Genomic DNA, 19,823 nt, shown 5'->3' with positions numbered 1-19,823 from the left:
ATGGATAAAGACAAATTCTTGAGAAGTAATAATTGTAGGAGGTGTTAATGACGGATCCTAATCATTGTAGAAAATGGTTCATTGATTAAAAAAAAATTAAATAGCTAGCAATATAATTAAAATAGCGACATAATAATATAATTAGTTTTGAGAAACTATTCTGAAGTTATTTTACTTGTTTTATGTTGGTGTCTAAAATAGGGATACTGTAAAAAGTTCCGTTAGAATGTTAACATCACTAGTACTCTTAGGGTGTGTTTGGTTGTTGTATTATAACTCCTCATTGCATTAGCTTTATACAAGCCCATGTTTGGTAAGTTAAAAACTACATAAAACATTGCATAATGGGCCTAGCTAATGCGGCAAACTGCCGCTTCTTGTTTTTTTTGTTTTTTTTCTTTTTCGTTTCCAACTTTTCAGTTTTTGCTAACTTTTGTTTTTACTTTAATTTTTTTTTGCTTTTTGTTTCCAACTTTTCAGCTTTTGCAAACTTTTGCTTTTACTTTAATTTTATAATAATAATAATAATAAATATTATTTTTTAATTTAATATTATATTATTTAATATTTTTATTTTTACATTATAATTATTAATATAAATAAATGATTTATTGTTCAATAATATTATATTATATTTTTATTTTTATATTTTAATTTATTAATAAATTTACAATTTATTATGACTAATAATAAATATTTAAATATGAATAATATTAATTTAAAATTAATAATAATATTAATATTAATAATAATATTAATATTAATATAAAATATTAATACAATTTAAATATATTAATATAATATAATATTTAATTTAAATTAATCAAAACAATTATTACAGTACAGTGTAGTACCAAACATTGTACAGTATTATTATAATATAATGCTAATATAATACAACATAATATAATATACCAATATTAAAATAATACAATACAACATAATACAATACGTGTACCAAACACACGTGTTTGGTTGTAGTATTAAGGGGATATTAAATTACTATTTACATTAAGTTAATACTTATACCGTGTTTGGGAGAATATCACATGGGTTAAGGACACTGTAAGCTAATGGGGCAGTTGCCGCATTAGCTTACCTTCTTTCTTTTTTTTTTTTTCCTTCTTCTTTCTTTTCCATTTACTTTTTACTTTAACTTTTGTTTTTGCTTATAATAATAATAAAAAATAAAGATAATTTTTTAATTTAATATAATATTATATAATAATTTTATTTTTAAATTATAATTTAATATAAATTAATAAATATATAATTTTTTATTCAATAATATTATATTATAATTTATTTATAAATTTATAATATAATATAACTGATAATAAATATTTAAATATGAAAAAATTTAAATAATATTAATTTAAAATTAATAAGAGTATAAATATTAATATAATAAAATATAAAATTTAAATTAATTACAAAAAAATTAATACAGTACAATGTAGTGCCAAACATTACACAGTATTATTATAATACAATACTAATACAATACAGCATAATATAATACATCAGTATTAAAATAATACAATACAGTGTGCCAAATGCACCCTTATTTCATACATTGCTTTAATGTAATTTTAACTGAGGGCAAAAGTATAAATTACACTCTTAAAATAAACGGGTGCTAATAGCTCAACTCTTATAGAATAAAAGATTTTGGTTTATTTTAGTTTTTAGGTGGAAACTGGAAGCTTCATTTTGATTAACATCTCGTATTAAAAAATATCAATAGCTGGTTCAATTTGAGTTTGACAATATAAAAAAAAAAAAATTTGTCAGTTAATATTTAACATTTCAACTCCGGTTAGCATCCATAAATATAGGGTATATATATTTCTTTTTTGGGAAATTATCAATTATGTACCCTTAATTTACCCTTAGTTTATTTCGTTATCAAATTTACTATAACACTTTCAGGATATATCAGTCGTCTATCTTAAATTGATAAAATTTATCTGCCATCCACCAAACCGTTAATTTTCATTTAAATACGATGATGTTAGAGGGGTAATTTGATCTTTTTTATATGATATAAGTGATAATTTAAGGGTATATAAATAATAAATAGATATTTTAAAGGTATACAAATGATAATTTTTAAAAATAAAATAATCAATTCGCTACAATTTCGTTAATTTTTAAACAACAACTAACGATTTAGTAGTTGACATATATCTTTTGTCAATTTAAAATAGACAATTAATACATCCTTAAAATATTATATGATATTTTTAATAAAAATATAAATTTATGATATACGAATAATAATTTCCCTTATTTTTTTCCTTTTCCTTTTCAAATTGAATAATATTAGCCATAATTAAATATTGGCCTTGGCAAAGCAGGATCGGCATTTTAGTAAAAAGAAAACATTGAGATCCCCCTTTTCGATATTAAAACAAGCATTAGATTTAAAAGAAGAAGATCAAGAGAGAGAGAGGAATAGCTAGGGATCTCTGCAAATCAAAGAAGCTGAAGAACAATTAGAGAGTAGCAGAGATGGGTGGCGAGCTCAAGAACTTGATCAAGGTATGGATTCTAGCAATTTCATGTTTGAGTTATTGTTACCTGATAGCATCAAAATTCCCGAAAGGACTTTTAAGGCTCATCTCTCTCTTTCCCGTCTTCTACCTCTTCATCATCCTCCCTCTAAATCTTTCCTCCATACATTTTTGTGGCGTCACATCCTTCTTCCTTGTTTGGCTTGCCAACTTCAAACTCCTGCTTTTCGCTTTTGACCAAGGCCCTTTGTCATCTCAACTCCATCATAAACTTTTCCATTTCATATTGGTAGCCTGTCTCCCGATAAAATTCAAACCAAACCCGCCTCAAGGTATTGTTACAAAGCCTCATCAACAAAGCACCCAAAAATCATATCAAGTGCCGTTAAAGTCACTTTTACTTGTAACAAAGTTGTTACTTCTATTGTCAATATTTTATGCTTATGAATATAGACAGCATCTACACCAATACGTGGTCTTAGCCCTATATTGTTGCCACGTTTATCTTGAGCTAGAACTGATCCTAGCCTTGTGTTCAACCCCGGCTCGGGTCCTTGGCTTTGCGCTCGAGCCACAATTCAATGAACCCTATCTAGCCACCTCACTGCAGGACTTCTGGGGCCGTAGATGGAACCTAATGGTCACAAGTATCCTACGTCCCACCGTATACGATCCGGTACAATATATTTGTAGACGTAATAAAGTCGGGCACATGTGGCCGCAATTGTTGGGTGTCGTTGCCACTTTTATTGTGTCGGGACTAATGCACGAGGTAATTTATTATTATCTAACACGTGTGCCACCCTCGTGGGAGGTGACGTGGTTTTTTGTCCTTCATGGGGTATGTGTAGCTATCGAGGTTTGGCTCAAGAAGAAGTTGATCAAGCGATGTGGCCGGCTGCCCCGGGCAGTTTCAGGAGCTTTAGTGTTGATATTTGTGGCGGCAACCGGTTTGTGGCTGTTCTTCGCCCAAATATTCAGAAACAAATTGGAGGAAAAGGTCATAACGGAGGTCTTCTTTTCTTTAGATTTTGTAAGAAGCATTATGACGTAACTTGCTGCTTTAGTGACAGGACAAGTCCTGTTTGTTTTGACCACTAGCTAGCAATTGTATCCCTAATCCTTATCTGAAATTAACTTGCTTTAATTATTCTTTTCATTTCTGTTTCATCTATGCTATAGTTCAAAATGCTTATCTCTAATCTCTATAGCCATTTTAGGAAATTATACAATTAGAGTTCGGCAAGAACCCAAAAGAGGAAAAAAATAAAATAAAAAGTCTTCCAAATCCAACTTTTGACCCGAAAAGAATTTTAAAAAGTTAAAAAAAAAACTTTTGATAATTCTTTGAATATCGTAACTTAAACTTTGTTGACTACCTCGATTATAATTGCTTTTTAATAAATAAAAAAAAGTATTTTAGACGAAGATCAGTCACCACGCAAAATAATTAGTTATCATGTTCAATCCCAAGTTTTGTTTCTAAATTTCAAATACAATTCTGTGTAAATGTGTTAGAATCATGAAGAAGCATGTTGCCTGTGATCCTTACTTAGAACTAAACCATGCTAAAATCAAAAGAACTTAAAAATTGAATCGATGAGCTGCAATGCAAATGGCAAAAGAAGGCCCAAAAAAGTGGATGGAGAGCCGAAAAAATTTTAATTAATGTATGCGTTACAAATTTGAGTTATTATTACTACTTACATATTAAGACCTTATATGGGATTGATGTTGGGTACCGTAGCTTAAAAGTTAGGTATAATATTAAAATATTTAGTAAATAGTAGTTATTATAATTTAAAAGTTAAGTTGATTTGATTTTTATAAAAAATATATTATATATTACTTAATTTTGTCAAATTTATTTTTAAAACTGTATTTATTATATATTATTAATATTTATTTAATAATTAAAGTTTTTTCCTACAACAATTGTAACTTGAAAAGTACATCATTTCAATACCAAATAAAATCAGAAACTCCTCTTTAACATACTCCCCATAGTCCCCTATTATCTTTACTCATTCAATGTTCATGTTGTCACTGCTTTTTTCCTTGTTTGGTTTGTCAATAACTTCAAGTTTCTACTTTTTACTTTTGATCAAGGCTAGAGGAGGAATTAGAATTTTGGTTCGAGAGGGGCCATAATATAGAAATCTAAATTTGAATCGGCTATAACATAACATAAAATTAGTTAAGTTGAGTAGGCTAACAATTGGGATCATAATATAGAAACCATAAACTTGTGTAGGTTGTAACAGAAACTCTGTAAACTTAAGGGGAAATTGGTAACTTTTCAATAAAGCCCCTAATCATCCATCCGTTTAATTTTTAAACGTTCTTTTTCAATTATATTTGATATTAAAATATAAATGTATGAAGAATTCATGAATTCAACAATTCTTCCTAATCTAAAATATTATCTTTCATAAGATCTATAGTAATATTAAAGAATTAGTAATATAACATACGGAATCCTGCAATTAATTAAAGCTTGAACATACAAGTTAGTTGATAGTTTTAGATTAAATGGGAAGATCTTTAAATTTTTTTTTTTCGTTCAAAATTAATTATAATTCTTATTTTGACACTGAAAAAGTACAAGATACAAAATTGCTTCTTAATTCTTATTTTGATCCAAATATGAAAGAATAGACAAGGCTAAATCTTGAAACAAAATAATTTAAAATTATTTTGCCTAAGCCCTAAAATTATCTCAATTGATTATTAACATGTGATGACAATTGACCATGAAAACACTATTAATTATGTTCATGAACAAAATAATTTAAAATTATTTAGATGAAATACTTCGTACTCTATATGATAAATCGTGTCTAAACTTGTTAGATTTATAATCTAAAATCATATTCTTGTTAAATATGAAAACGTGGAAGAATAAATACATAGCTTTTTAAAAAATCACGAGCTTCTCAGTTCAAAGTGATTCTTTGTTATCATAGACTAAATTATAATACTTATGATAATTTAACATTTAATTTTTTAAAATCACTTTTAAACTTCTAAAAAAAATCTCAAATGAGCGGTTGGTATTGAAATAAATTAGAATAAGAGTGAAGCTATTGTCCCCCCATTATTAATCTCGTAAAACCCCTTTTTTTTCTAAACATATCCCATAAAATAATTTGAAATATCATATTACATCTATTAATACCAAAAGAATTTCCACAAATAACCCTATTCACTTTTGCCTAAAGGCGCATCAATTTGTCAAGTCTCAAATATTACGTAAATTACACAATTCTATCTCCCAACTCCTTTTCTTTGGTAGTTACATTCGTTAAAATTAGTCAGTTGGTCAACCTTCTCATATGAGTTTGACAATATCAAAAAATGCATGGTGACAGAAGAAAACTCAACGTATTGTATTGGTAGAAATATTTTAGTGGTTTGATAAGAAAACTGCAAATCACTAAACAAGTTCTAAGCTTTTCTTTTTTTAAAAAAAAAAAGAATTCTAAACTTAATAACTACATTATACATTTGTTAGTCAACAAGTTCAACATAAATTTTTTAAATTGAATTGCAAATTTTTTATCAGTTTCTTGAGAAGTAATAGTTGTAGGAGGTGTTGATGGCGGATCCTATCCACTGTAGAAAATGGTTCATTGATTAAAAAAAAAAAAATCAATAGCTAGCAATATAATTCAAAATTCATCATAATTGACAAACTACATTGTAATTATTTTACTTGTTTTATGATGATGTCCAAAATAGGGACACGGTAAAAAGTTTTGTTAGGATGTTAACATCACTAGTACTCTTATTTTATACTGTTCTTTTTAATGTAATCTTAATTGAGGGTAATGAGGGTAAAAGTATAGATGTCAAAGAGGGGGTTTTGATAGGAGATTGAAGGGGTGCTAATAGCTCTACTCTTATTATAATTAAAGATTCTGGTTTACATTACGTGGAAACTGGAAGCATCATTTTGGTTAACATCCCGTATTAAAAAATACTAATGGCTAGTGATCTTGGTTTTGGCACATGCATGGGTTATATATTGTTAATTAATATTTTTTTTTTTTGGAAAAATAATGTTAATTAATATTTAGCATTTCAACTCCGGTTAACATCCATAAATATAGTGTCTGTGTTTGTGTGTACATTTTCATTTTTTTTTCCTTTCATTTATAAATAGAATAATATCAACTTCGACAAGGCATGAACGACATATTTTTGTGAAAATGAAAAAAAAAAAAAAAGAGTGAGAACCCCTTTCTTGATATTAAAGCCAGTATTAGATTTAAAAGATGACCACAAGGGACATCAACGGCGAGAGGAATAGTCAGCGATCGATATCTGCAAATCAAAGAAACTGAAGATTAATTAGAGAGCAGCAAGGATGGATGGTGAAATCAAAAACTTGATCAAGGTATGGATTGTAGCAATTTCATGTTTGAGCTATTGATACTTGATAGCATCAAAATTACTGGAAGGACTTGTAGGTCATGTTCGGTTGCAAGAAAGGAGGAGAGAGGAGAGGAAGGGAAAAGTGAGGAGGAGAAAGAAAATGAGTAGAAAATGATGAAGAGATTAATTTCCGTTGTTCAGTTTGGCATATAATTAATAAAGGAAAGAATTTAATAATTTTTATTTAGACAAATATACTCTTCTATTAAATTTTTAATAGTCATTATTAAATAAACTAAAAATATGTTTAACTATTTAAAAACCAGCCTCAAGATTAACACTCATTCTCAATGTCCTGGCAACATTTATATTGCCTTTATTAAAAGTATTTTTACACATCATTATCAAAAGTGTTTTTACTAATAATTATCCAAGTGCTTCTATACAAACCACTTTTTTTTTCTTTTTCTTTCTTTTTCCAATAAGAAACATTAATATTATTTCACATAGAAAAGTCTAACAAAAACAAAATAAAAAACTTAGTTAAATTTCAAGTGTTTAAATGAGTTAAATTTCATAAGTTAGACATTAATAAACTTAGCATGAGTTAAATTTTACCTCAAAGGAAAAGTCTAACCCCATGTTTCTTTGTCCTCCTCACAAAGACTATAAAAACAAAAATATAACAAAAAATTAAAAAAACATAACAAAAAGCTTAGTCAAATTTCAAGTGTTCAAATGAGTTAAATTTCATAAGCTGAGAATAAATTGGAAAATAATCAAGAGAATCATATCATCATCTATCATAAATGCAATCATGTCTATTTAGCCTCTTAATTTTAGGTATACAAAACTCAATGCATATACATAGAAACTAAACCAACATCAGATAAAATGAACTCAAATTAAATTACAGGTGGTAAAAAAACAAAATGAGTATCACATCCATTATCCAGAAAATGAAGTGATAATCCTAGTGTATTTTAAAGAATTTTCACATCATCTATCTACTTGTTGTTTATTACCACTAGAAAATTAACTATGAACCTTCTAATAAGAAAATGACTTCAAAGATCAAAACACCAAATTTTTATACACAAAAAAAAAAAAAAAATTAATCATGCATCTAATAATACTTATGGATGCCACTACTATAATAAATAATCTATTATCTTACTATTTAAATATCAAACATATTAGAAAGAGGGGAAATAAAACAAAACAAACATAAACAGTTTGCCAAATACACTGAGCAAGCAGATATATTATTGTGTTTATATTATTAATCTTTGGTGAAGTTTGTGAGATATTCAAGTATTCAATATGTTCAGAACATGATTACAAAACTCATAATTCACGAACCTCATAGTTTACGAAAGCAGATAAAATTAACAAATAAAGCAAATAATAAAATTAGAAGATCAATAAGGAAGAATCAAACTCTTTTTAACTGCACCCGGTTTTTCATTTCATCAAACACCTTTAGAAGCTAGTTGGTTCCTTAACCCAAAAACATAAATAAATAAATAAATAAACAAGCAGAAAGAATTAGAAAAGCATCATCAATAGCAAGTATGTGTGGAGAAGAAAATTTATTAGAACATTAAATTTATGTTATTTTGAAACTTCAAACAATTTAATGAATCTTCTTCATTAACTTCAGCATATACAAAATTAAAAAACACCCCACAAAATGTTTAGGTAGCAATTAATTAAATAAATAACAACAACAACAAAGTAACAGCTCATACAGCAGGAAATGTACCTAATGAAAATCAATATTGACAACTTGGAAAGCTCTATACGAAGCTTTTTTAACACAAAATAAAATAATTTTGAGCAAAACAGAGGGAAAGAGAAAGTTGACAGTTTTTTTTTTTTTTGTTTTGATCACGAGGTATCTTGAAGAGGGCTCCAACTGTGGGAGGCATCTTTAAGCCCGTACCACAACCCAGACTAGAAGTCCCCGCTCGAACCGAGAGGCACAGGTTCTCCCAACAAAGGCGATTTCCCTGCGACTCGAACCGGGGAGCAAACTCAATTAAGTCACTTAAGGGAACTCCATTGTCAGTAGAGCCAACACTTTGTTAGTAGAGAAAGTTGACAATTATCATGACATAAACACATCATGGAACAAACATTTTACAGCAGATCAATTTCGAAATCATCGTAACCCTTACGAAAAATTAATTTCAAAGTTATACATGCATGCATATGTCTGACTAATTAATTTCAAAGTTATACATGCATGCATGTCTGACTAACAGGACATGAATATTTTTCAACACATAGCTTGTTTTACCTAACAAGATTTTCTGACCATTAAAAAAATCTATAACACGGCTCATGATTCCATTAACAAATGATTCTATAGCAGTGAAGACCATCACACAAAAGCGGAAGCACAATCGATTTTACCAAACCAAACCCACAAACAAAAGCAAAAGCAAGATGAAATGAACACATCATGGAACAAAAAGCCTATAACACATTGATTTCGAAATCACCGTAACCTTTACAAAATCAAATGCTATTAATCATAATTTCATAGATACAATCGAACCAAAAAATCAACATTAAATGTTATTTACGCATGACCTTGAAAATTGGATCATCAATGAGAGAGCCTAACTTGCAAATTGAAAGATAGATAGAGAGATTGAATCTGCGATTGCTATTGAAGCTGAAAGTGAAGATCAAAAGCTGAAACTGAGACTGTAAGCAAGATGATGAGATGCTGCTGAAGCTGTGAATGGTCTCTAACACTCAAAAGTTGCACATGCGCTCTTTATTGCCGGTGAAAGCCATCGAAAGTTCAGAGAATCCATCGATTTTAAGTGAGATTTGATCAACATTTGAAGAAAGTGATTAGGGACTTTTTAGGAATCATTTTAGATTTATTTAGGAATTAAATTAGAAAATCAAAATTCAATAAGAGTAAAAGAGGAAAACAAATCTTTTTAATGATGTGGAATTCGAATTTCCCTACTCTTCAACAAAGAAATCGAATTCCTTAAATAACAGAAAGTGGGTACAGAATGAAACTTAATTCCCTATTCACTTTTACTAACTAAACAAAGGAAATTACAGAGGAAAGGGAAAATCTCTCTTTTCCTCCCTTAAATTCATGGAACCGAACATGCTTTAAGGCTTATCTCTCTCTTTCATGTCTTCTGCCTCTTCCTCATACTACCTTCAAATCTTTCCTCCAAACATTTTTGTGGCGTCGCATCCTTCTTCCTTGTTTGGCCTGCCAACTTCAAGCTTCTGCTTTTCGCTTTTGACCAATTTGTGAATATTTGTAGTGGCAACCGGTTTATGGTTGTTTTTCACTCAAATATGTATTCAGAAACAAATGGGAGGAAAAGGCCATAACCGAGGTCTTCTTTTCAACCAAGTAATTATAACGTCACTTGCCACTTCAGTGACACAACAAGCGGTGTTTGTTTTGAGCAAGCTCACTCTTTCAGCCAAGTAATTTTATCTTTAGGGTGCGTTTGAGATTGAGGTTGGACAGCTGTAATTTTTAAACTACAGTATTAAAGTGTTTGATAAACATTAGCTGTTGTAGCTTGTAAACTATGTTGTTATGATTTTTCACTTGTATAATGAAAAATTTATTACATCTTTAATAATTCAAAATTATTATTTAAAATTCATATTTACTACATATTATTAACTTTTGTTTGATAGTTACAGTTTTTTTTTCCACAAAGTTACAGCACCTCAATCCTAAATAGGGTGTTAATCCTTATCTTAAATTAACTTGCTTTAATTATTCTTTTCATTTCTGTTTTCATCTATCCTATAGTTAAAAATGTCTAATCTCTAATCTCTATAACCATTTGAGGAAATTATACAATTAGAGAGTTCGGCAAGAAGTCCAAAAGAGGGGAAAAAAAAGAAATGGCCTTCGAGTCCAATTTTAGACCCAAAAACAATTTAAAAAGTAAAAAAAAATGATAATTCTTTAAATATCATAGCTTAAACTTTGTTGACCACCTCGATTACAATTACTTTTTATTTTAAAAAAAAATTCTACATGAAGATCAGTCACCAATTAACCATGAAAACACTATCAATTATGTTCATTAACAAAATAATTTAAAATTACTTAGATGAAATATTTCGTACTCTATAAGATAAATCGTGTCTAAACTTATTAGGTTTATAATCTAAAACCTTACTCTTATTAAATATGAAAAGGTAGAAGAATAAGTACATAACCTTTTAGAAAATCACGAGCTTCTCAGTTCAGTGTGATTCCTTATTATCATAGACTAAAATATGTTACTTATTCAAATTAAAAAAAAGTCTATTAGCCATTCAAAAAAAAAAAAAAGTCTATTAAAATTTAATGAGATGCATTCAGCGGATTTGAACTCTTTTTTATTTATTGAATTGTTATTTTAAGTTATTAAAATAATTCATAAAAAGAATGGTTCTCAACTTCCAATAACTCTATATATAACCCTCCCCTTAACCCCATAATAAATCACCTCCTTCGAAATCCATTTTTCCCTCCTCCTCAAGCTTCTTCGTTATATTGAGTAAAAAATAAAAATATTTTATTCTAATTAAGGCTTTTGAATGAAATGTGGGTTAAGGCCCAAAAGAGACAAAAAAGGCCAGGCTCGGCCCATTAATATTTGCCCCAAATTTCATCCATTAGGGCTCAAATTTCCAGCTTTATCACCTGCACCACCACTACCAAGAGACAGAGAAATTGAGAGCAAACGAGAGAGAGGGAGGAGAGATTGAAGGACTCATTTGATCTGCTCCGTCACCAACTCGATCTATTATTTATCAAGGTTCAATTTCATTTTGTTTTTCTACTTAATTTATGATAAACGGTTGCCCACTTTTTCTTTTCAATGTTTAAAAAGGGTCTCTTTTAGCTTAATTTTTGCATTATTTGTTAGGTTTTGTTGTTCCCCTCATCTGAGTTTCTGTTAATTATTTCTATTTATTTTGTAAAAGCTTTTGCTTCTAGCTTCAGTTTCTGAGTGTGCTCCTCTTTTTTTTTTTGGTGGGCGGCGTTCTGGTTGTTTCTAGTCCGGAAATTAGTTTTTATTTTCGAGAAAAAAATTTGTATTTTTAAATGTTATCATGCTTTGTTTGCATTGAATTTGGTTAATTGGCAGCTAGTAGTTGCCAAAGCTCGGACAAAATAGAGCCCATGAATTTGTTTGATTTTGATGACTTTTCTTTAACATTTATTAACTGATATGTTTAGCTCATTGTTATTTAATTTAGGTCTGTAATAGAAAAATTGTCCTTATTGTAATGGATTACTTCTCATCGAAGCAAAGCCCCCTTTTTCCTGATTGGGTGGTAGTGTTTGGTTTTTAATTTTCAGCCATGTTGTAGTTTTTCTCTGGAAAGTCAGTAGAGTGCCATCCTCAGGAAGAATTGACGTACATTTGGCTTCCTTAGCATTGTTTTTGTTGATTATGGTGACTTATTTGTTGAATTTGACATCATCATGGTTAGTGCTGGATATCTCAAATATTTTCATTCAACATTGAATGTTGAGAATATTTTCTTGTAATAATAATAGTGTTAAACTGCTTCAAATGTGTATTAACTGTAATTTCGGTACTCTTATATTTGTCAGAAACTGGTGTCATATACATGCCAACATAGTAAGTGGTGGAATAATGGCTGTTGAAGCTTCTTCTAAACCAAGCAGGGTCTACGATTTTGATGATGACGAAGATGGTCCAGCAGTTTTTAAGCGGAATACTGCTGCTTCTAGGCAAAACCTAGCAAACCCAGAAGTCAAAAGGCCATCGTCATCCACAGCCAATGGTCAAAACTCTAATGCCCCAAAGGATAAGACAACAGTTTCATCTTCCAAGGTGTTGCCAGTGAAATCTCCTCCACCAAGCCAGAAAGCGACTACCTCATCTGCCAAGGCATCACCGTCGAAGTCACCTATGAGGTCACCTGTAAAGTCACCTGTGAGGTCACCTGTGAAGTCACCAGTGGCTAATTCAAAAGAATCAAGTCCTTTAGATGATAGGTTAAAACAATCGCCGCAGCACAATGCGCTGGCTGTTGTGAAGAAGGAAGAAATTAAGGATGGCAATGGCTTGAAAAGTGATGACAATGATTCTGAGGATGACAAACCATTGAGTGCTAGGCTTAAGGGTAACAGCAAAAATGTCAACCAAGGGATTGGTGCTTCCAAAGCAGATGCGGCAATATCTGAGGTTAATGTTAAAACAGATCCTGAAGATTCAGATGATGAAGTTCCACTATCTTCAAGGTTCCCCAAGTCCAATGCAGGGACATCAGGTGCTAAGCCTATTGATTCTGATGAAAAGAAACCTTTGGCTTCAAAAGTTCAGCAAAATGGTTCCACTTCGAGGGAGACGCAACAAAAGTCTTCCTCAGTGCCTGTTAAGAGACCTCTACAAAAGGCGAGTTCATCAGGTGCTTCCTCAGCTAAGAAGCCAAAGGTTTCTGATACATCTAAAGAAGTAAAAGTTAAGCAAGTAACAGTGAAAGTGGAAAAGAAGGCTGATGATGATGACCATATTCCAATTTCTCAGAGAATGAAGAATTCAGCACCGTCAGTTAAGAAATCCGTGACAAATACAGCTAAAGCAACAAAATCTGTTTCTTCTTCCTCTAACAAAATAAACAAGAAGACCAAGAAAGTAATAAAAAATTCACAGTATTCAAAGTCAACAAAAATGTTACCTGGTTCAGGTGATGGTCAGAAAAAATGGACTACCTTGGTTCACAACGGTGTTATTTTCCCACCTCCATACTTGCCTCATGGGGTTAAGATGCTCTACAAGGGGAAAGAAGTTAATTTGACTCCTGAACAAGAGGAGGTTTTTTTCTCTATTTAAAGTACTGTCATTTGAATGTTTGATTTATGTTAGCTTCTGCATCCCAACCCATTATGTTTTGTGAGGAGATGCTAAATTGCATTTGCTAGAAGTTCTGAAAGTTATCTTTTTTTGCCCGAAACTTTTGTTTCGTTGAAATTTTTTAATGTAAGATCACTTCAATCTGCAGGTTGCAACAATGTTTGCAGTGATGCTAGATACGGATTACATGCAGAAACCTAAATTCAGAGAAAACTTTTGGAATGATTGGCGCAAATTGCTGGGCAAGAACCATGTAATTCAGAATCTGGAGGGTTGTGACTTTAAGCCAATCTATGATTGGCATCAAGAGCAGAAAGAGAAAAAGAAACAGATGAGTTCAGAAGTAAGTTGGTTGTACTCAGAACAATGTACAGGTTTGACATGCAAAATGATAAAATATTGAATTGTATGCCACCATGAGATTTCTTTTTTCCTTAGCTTTCAATTGGATATGCATTCACTAAATTTCATTCTGTGCTTGACTATTTTACTCACAAGGTGCAACTTCAATCGTTATGATTGCAATTACCGATGCGGCTCATCGAATATCTCCATTTTTTTTTTCTTAAGGAGGATCATGTTGTCTATTTGTTATTGTTTATACAAAGTTTTAGGAGGGTGTAGTTGTTTGCTATGTTTATTGGTGTATGAGGAAATCACTTATGCCATATGTCTGATATGAAGCATTTACAATGGAATTTTATTGATTCACCGGAAAGACTTTATTGAAAATGTGCCATCTTTGCGTTTTTAAACTTCTACGCTCTGTAAAAACAGCATTGTGTTTGTGTGTCCCAAAAATTCACATCCTTCTTTTATTAGGGATTCAAAAATGCCATTAATATAAACACATAAACTCATTTCTGTTGGGAAGTTCATGCATAATTTTCACTTCCCAGGCGCACGAATGCTACGGTACTGCTCTTATTCTGTCTCCTGTTTTGCACTTATTCACTCTCACCTCTTTATAAGTATTGTCCCTTGATTGAAATCCAAGTTTTCTTTCCTGATTGCTTTTTGCAGGTATGAAGAACAATTGTAGACATAGTAATTATAAATGCATGTAATCAGTAGCTTTTCTGTTTTCGCATAATATTTGCTGTTGGCATGTCTGCATTAAAACCAACATCTGTACTTGGTTGTTGTTCTTTTAGACTGGATAAAATCATCCTGTTTGGTAATTACTGATATAGTAGTTTTTGTTCATGTAGGAGAAGAAGGCCTTGAAAGAAGAGAAATTGAAACAAGAGGAGAAGTACATGTGGGCTATTGTTGATGGTGTTAAAGAGAAGGTCTCTTTTTAGCTTATTTGTTATATGCTTCTTTTTCAATGGGCTCAGTGTCTCTGGAATCGACTGTTTAATGCTTTTGTTGATTTGTATTGTAATGCCTATTTTTTGTAGTTAACTTAACCCTAAGAATTATTGAATGGGAGATCCTGTATAGAAAATAGCTTCAAGAATTCTTTTCTGTTTTTTTTTTTTTTCTCTCCTGAGGTCGAATGAAATCTGGCTGACCTTTTTTTCCTTTTTTTTTTGGGTTGATGATTGGAAACACTTTCTTAGCTGACATGTAGTCCTATTATGCATCGTGGACTGCCATGCAGAGTCATTACCATCACAATGTGTTTCTCCTTCCAATTCTTATCATGTTCACTAATACTTTTCATGATAGCTTTTGTTTTAAGGAGATTTCAGCCTTGTAGGTATTTGCTTCTTAAACTTCTAAGTTATTTACACTGGAGGATGATGAAAGGGTTTCTCAGTTCTGTCCTCTACTCCTCTCCACTATATGATTCTTTTATTGTTTCTTGCATCTACATTTTGCAATTTATCTTGTTCTTGTCCTGATTTTATAGATCAGTTTTGATGGGAAGTGATGATGTATATTGACAAGTGTTTTTTTTCTCTCTTTTCTTTTTCATTGCTTCTACCCTTTTGTTTTTGCTCTTAACCTCTTTTATGTTATATATATACACACACACACACACACACACATATGTTTTAAGTATGTAATTAAGCATGCATGTGTGCATGCTGCTAAGCACGACCTAAGGTCCAATGTTTTCACCAATATGTTCTGATCGCAGCTTCATATAGGTAACAGGTTCTTGATTAATGTGTTATTGTTTGAATGCATGAATTTGGTTTTATTATCCGTATTTTATTATTTCTGGAATGTGAATGCCGATGTTGATGATGTCAATGCCAGGTTGGAAACTTCAGAGTTGAACCACCTGGGCTATTTCGAGGCAGAGGAGAGCATCCAAAGGTTATTGTCACATCTTTTCTTAAACATAAGTCATTCTTATGTCATGGCTATTTCTGACACTTGTGCTACTTCTTAATGCATTTCAAGAGTAAATGACTTTTTTTTTGGTTGGTTATTTTATGTACCAGATGGGGAAGCTTAAAAAACGCATCCAACCAAGTGACATTACCATAAATATTGGAAAGGATGTTCCAATTCCCGAATGTCCTATCCCTGGTGAAAGGTTTTGTTTCTGTTGATATTTTTCTCGGGGGAAGGGAAAAGGAGAGATATTTGATATTTCAGAAATTCAAATATTTAGCTACTCTTTTGTTCAAATTCAAATATTTAGCTACTCTTTTGTTCAGATTTTCATAACTCTTGAGATATTTTACCTTGGCAGCTGGAAAGAAGTAAAACATGATAACACGGTTACATGGCTAGCTTTCTGGAATGATCCAATTAATCCAAAAGAGTTCAAGTATGTGTTCTTGGCGGCTAGTAGTTCCTTGAAGGGGCAAAGTGACAAAGAGAAATATGAGAAAGCAAGAAAGCTAAAGGTATTACCCATATGCTTTTGATAGACTGGCGTTTTCTGGCGTTCTCGATTAAGCAACTTGCTATTCAGCACATACATGTGTGTTTTATATTTATTGTTGCATCTTTGACCTGTTTTAAATAGCTAGTTCTATGCTAATTGCAGGATTACATACATAGCATCAGAGCAGCTTACACAAAAGATTTTGTCAGTAGAGATGGAACAAGGAGACAAATAGCTGTTGCAACCTATCTGATTGACAAACTAGCTCTTAGGGCGGGTAATGAGAAGGTATTTACATGTGTCTGTTGTAATGAGTGAATACATATTTCTTTAATATTTGAATAGTATATTTGTCAAGAGTTATCTGTGTGGTGAAGTTGATGTTTTATTCTGGTTGTAAAAAAGTTCTCAGCAGCTAGTTCTTTTAGTATCTCATATTGACTTCTGTTTGGCCGATTCATGCTGCTTAAATGTAATACATGGCTAGCAGCTTTTCCAAATAGAGGTTTTTTTTTTTCCTTGCTCCATGTCAACAACATAGAGTTCCCTACAATAATTTATTCAATTATGAAATCTTTTTTCAATCATTGCTGTTATGGGATTAAATGTGTTGTTGGGACATGTGCTGCTGACTAGTTTTGCTTTTTGACATTGTGAGTAGGATAATTTCTAATAGCTGTGAACCATACATCCTTCTTATATTTTCTTGCTGTAGGAATGTTGCTCCTTGTTTTTCTTCATTTTGTGGTTGACTTTCTGCAGGATGATGATGAAGCCGATACCGTTGGTTGCTGTACTTTAAAAGTAGGGAATGTTGAGTGTATCCCACCAAATAAATTGAAGGTATGGCTTTTGTTCTGAAGGGCAATGCATGAAAACTAGTTTGTAGTAGTTCAATACCACACTATTTTGTTAATTGTATTTCCCCTCTTCACACCAATCTGTAAGCAGTAACACATATGCTCCTGTTTGTCAGTTTGACTTCCTTGGTAAAGATTCGATCCAATATGTAAACACAGTTGAAGTTGAGCTTCCTGTCTACAAGGCAATTGGACAATTTCAAACTGGTTAGTGATGGCCTGTTATTAAATTACATATGTTTTTAATTTCTAATTGGGGCCAATTAGTTTGTTTTCTTCTTATTATTATTATATTTTTTTTCTTTCCAGGAAAGAAGCAAAATGATGATCTTTTCGACAAACTGGATACAGCTAAACTGAATGCTCACCTGAAGGAACTCATGCCTGGACTTACAGCCAAAGTCTTCCGTACATATAATGCCTCTATCACATTGGATGGGATGGTAAGTTTCCAGTGGAGTGTGGGATATTGTTTGGTTTGTTGGCTAGCTATAAATTTTAGTCTCTTATCAAAGATTTGAAAAATGATTTTAACCTAATATGAGCGAAGGAAATATAAGGGGGTAGAGCGTATTGGAAATCTGTCATAGATTTTCCTAGTTTTTTAAGCTAATTTTATACAAGCAGTTTATCTGGATAAGTAATAGCTTAGGTTCATTTTTATTAGTCCTTTTATTTAGCATAATGCCTTTAGAGAGTGAAAAATTTATTGCCTTTGTTGAAAGAGCAATGATGAATACTTCAGGTGAAAGTCAATAAATCATTGAGTAATGGCTCTAGTTTTATCGTTTGGACGTCAACAGTGTTTAATGAGATTTCTTTCATAATTTTTTATTTTAGGTATTTTTCTAGGATTTCTTATATAACTTGGTTGTCATGAAATTTTTTTCTTTAATCTGCTTTTGTGATTTATGCCTGTTGGATTTGGTTTCACCTGTAACAGTTGAATAAGGGAACTGGAGATGGTGATGTTGCAGTAAAAATAGATGTTTATCAGCGTGCAAACAAAGAGGTAAAGATGGTTGCTTTTAAAAAATAAAAAAAAAATTACTTTAGATAATGGTGATGTCCATTTAATGGCATTTGTTATGAACTGACTTTTCTTTCTGCAGGTTGCTATTATTTGTAATCATCAGCGAACTGTTTCAAAAACTCATTCTGCACAGATGTCAAGATTGACTGAGAAGATAGAAGACCTTAAGGTAAATGAGCGGTACTGGATAATATTAATCAGAAAATAATTGAGCTCTCTTGGTTGAGGTATATGGTGTTTTACCTTAACAAAATCATTTGAGTCAGTTGAAGTAGGGCTCGTGCCCTGAGCTGGTTGAGTGGTTGCCACGAGAGCTCAAATTCTAGGGGAAGTAGGGGGATAAAAAATTGATTTCGGCTTTGTCCACCTCTCTTACCCTAAAAAAAAAAAAAAAGTAATAAATAAATAAAAAGTAGGGCTTGTATTTTTGGAGCTGATTTTTTGTGATTTTGTTGTAGGGTGTTCTGAAAGACTTGAGAGTTGATTTAGACAGAGCTAAAAAAGGGAAGCCCCCATTGATGAAGGATTCTGATGGAAAGAGAAAGAGGAACTTGGCACCCGAAGCGTAATACAATTTGTGACCACTTGTTTTGAGTTATTTGTGTATGTCCAATGCTGTTATGTTATGACCTATTATTTGATCCACAGATTGGAGAGGAAGATGGCTCAAACCAATGCAAAGATTGAGAAAATGGAACGAGACATGAAGACCAAAGAGGATCTGAAAACCGTGGCATTAGGCACGTCCAAGATCAATTACCTTGACCCTAGGATCACAGTTGCTTGGTGCAAGCGACACGAAGTTCCCATTGAGAAGGTAAACGGCTTCTACAATTAATTTCTGGATAAAATAGTTTTGCTAATTACCATGCATTTCTTCTTGTTGGAAATGAATCTCCTATAACCATATAATTGCGCAAGCACGTATTGCCTTTGATTTTATGCAGCAATGTAATTGTTTGAGTTTTTGCAGATATTCAACAAGTCTCTTCTCGCAAAGTTTGCTTGGGCAATGGATGTAGATCCTGAATTCAGATTCTGATCGTTGAATATCTGCAAAGCTTTTGCAGATACCACACCCCCCTCCCTCCGGCCAAAAGTTTGTGGGGGAAAAGAAAAGGACCGGCTCTTCTTTTTTGCCTTTTCATTTACAGTGATTCAAAAAAAATTTTCCCCTTTTTTTCTCTCTGTTCCAGCAGAAAATTCTTGTTGTATGTTCATCTAATCTAATTAAGTTCCTTTGTTGTAGTTATTTTCTTTCTGAACTAGAAAAATTGTTCGCCATAGCTGATTTTAACATTATAACATACTCATACTAACAGTAAATGTCAAAAGATACATTTTATCAAGTTCATTCTCTTT

General features: G+C 31.6%; 2 protein-coding genes across 4 annotated transcripts; both read left to right on the top strand.

The window, feature by feature from the left end:
- Nucleotides 1–2,346: 2,346 nt before the first annotated feature.
- Nucleotides 2,347–3,675, top strand: LOC102630342 (probable long-chain-alcohol O-fatty-acyltransferase 1). The gene has a single exon (XM_025097939.2). It carries the CDS (start codon nucleotides 2,515–2,517, stop codon nucleotides 3,568–3,570), a length of 1,056 nt encoding a protein of 351 aa, XP_024953707.1. The 5' UTR covers nucleotides 2,347–2,514; the 3' UTR covers nucleotides 3,571–3,675.
- Nucleotides 3,676–11,542: 7,867 nt separating this feature from the next.
- On the top strand, nucleotides 11,543–19,810 carry LOC102630648 (DNA topoisomerase 1 beta-like). Of its 3 annotated transcripts, none has more exons than XM_006474916.4 (17): nucleotides 11,564–11,704; nucleotides 12,253–12,381; nucleotides 12,511–13,738; nucleotides 13,926–14,120; nucleotides 14,989–15,069; nucleotides 15,989–16,048; nucleotides 16,177–16,271; nucleotides 16,431–16,587; nucleotides 16,731–16,856; nucleotides 17,331–17,411; nucleotides 17,545–17,635; nucleotides 17,738–17,871; nucleotides 18,372–18,440; nucleotides 18,541–18,630; nucleotides 18,920–19,026; nucleotides 19,110–19,278; nucleotides 19,435–19,810. In XM_006474916.4, the coding sequence occupies exons 3-17, from the start codon at nucleotides 12,554–12,556 to the stop codon at nucleotides 19,501–19,503; spliced, it is 2,709 nt and encodes a 902-aa protein (XP_006474979.1). In that variant the 5' UTR covers nucleotides 11,564–11,704; nucleotides 12,253–12,381; nucleotides 12,511–12,553; the 3' UTR covers nucleotides 19,504–19,810. The 3 variants fall into 3 exon arrangements, with proteins under 3 accessions (XP_006474977.1, XP_006474979.1, XP_024953709.1); XM_025097941.2 differs by having other exon boundaries at nucleotides 11,582–11,704; nucleotides 12,264–12,381; XM_006474914.4 differs by lacking the exon at nucleotides 12,253–12,381 and having other exon boundaries at nucleotides 11,543–11,704.
- Nucleotides 19,811–19,823: the final 13 nt, after the last annotated feature.

This window comes from Citrus sinensis, chromosome 9 (assembly GCF_022201045.2).
Source record: "Citrus sinensis cultivar Valencia sweet orange chromosome 9, DVS_A1.0, whole genome shotgun sequence".
Lineage (NCBI taxonomy): Eukaryota > Viridiplantae > Streptophyta > Magnoliopsida > Sapindales > Rutaceae > Citrus > Citrus sinensis.
Note: the sequence above shows the minus strand (reverse complement) of the source record. Positions and strands in the feature narration are given on the sequence as shown.

What these genes read in the sequence shown, in the direction of transcription:
- LOC102630342 (XM_025097939.2), top strand. Translation starts at nt 2,515, where the DNA reads ATGGGTGGCGAGCTCAAGAACTTGATCAAGGTATGGATTCTAGCAATT.
- LOC102630648 (XM_006474914.4), top strand. Translation starts at nt 12,554, where the DNA reads ATGGCTGTTGAAGCTTCTTCTAAACCAAGCAGGGTCTACGATTTTGAT. An exon ending in AGAAACAGATGAGTTCAGAA is followed by an intron (nt 14,121 to 14,988) that starts GTAAGTTGGTTG and finishes TTGTTCATGTAG; the next exon opens with GAGAAGAAGGCCTTGAAAGA. An exon ending in AGAAGATAGAAGACCTTAAG is followed by an intron (nt 18,631 to 18,919) that starts GTAAATGAGCGG and finishes ATTTTGTTGTAG; the next exon opens with GGTGTTCTGAAAGACTTGAG.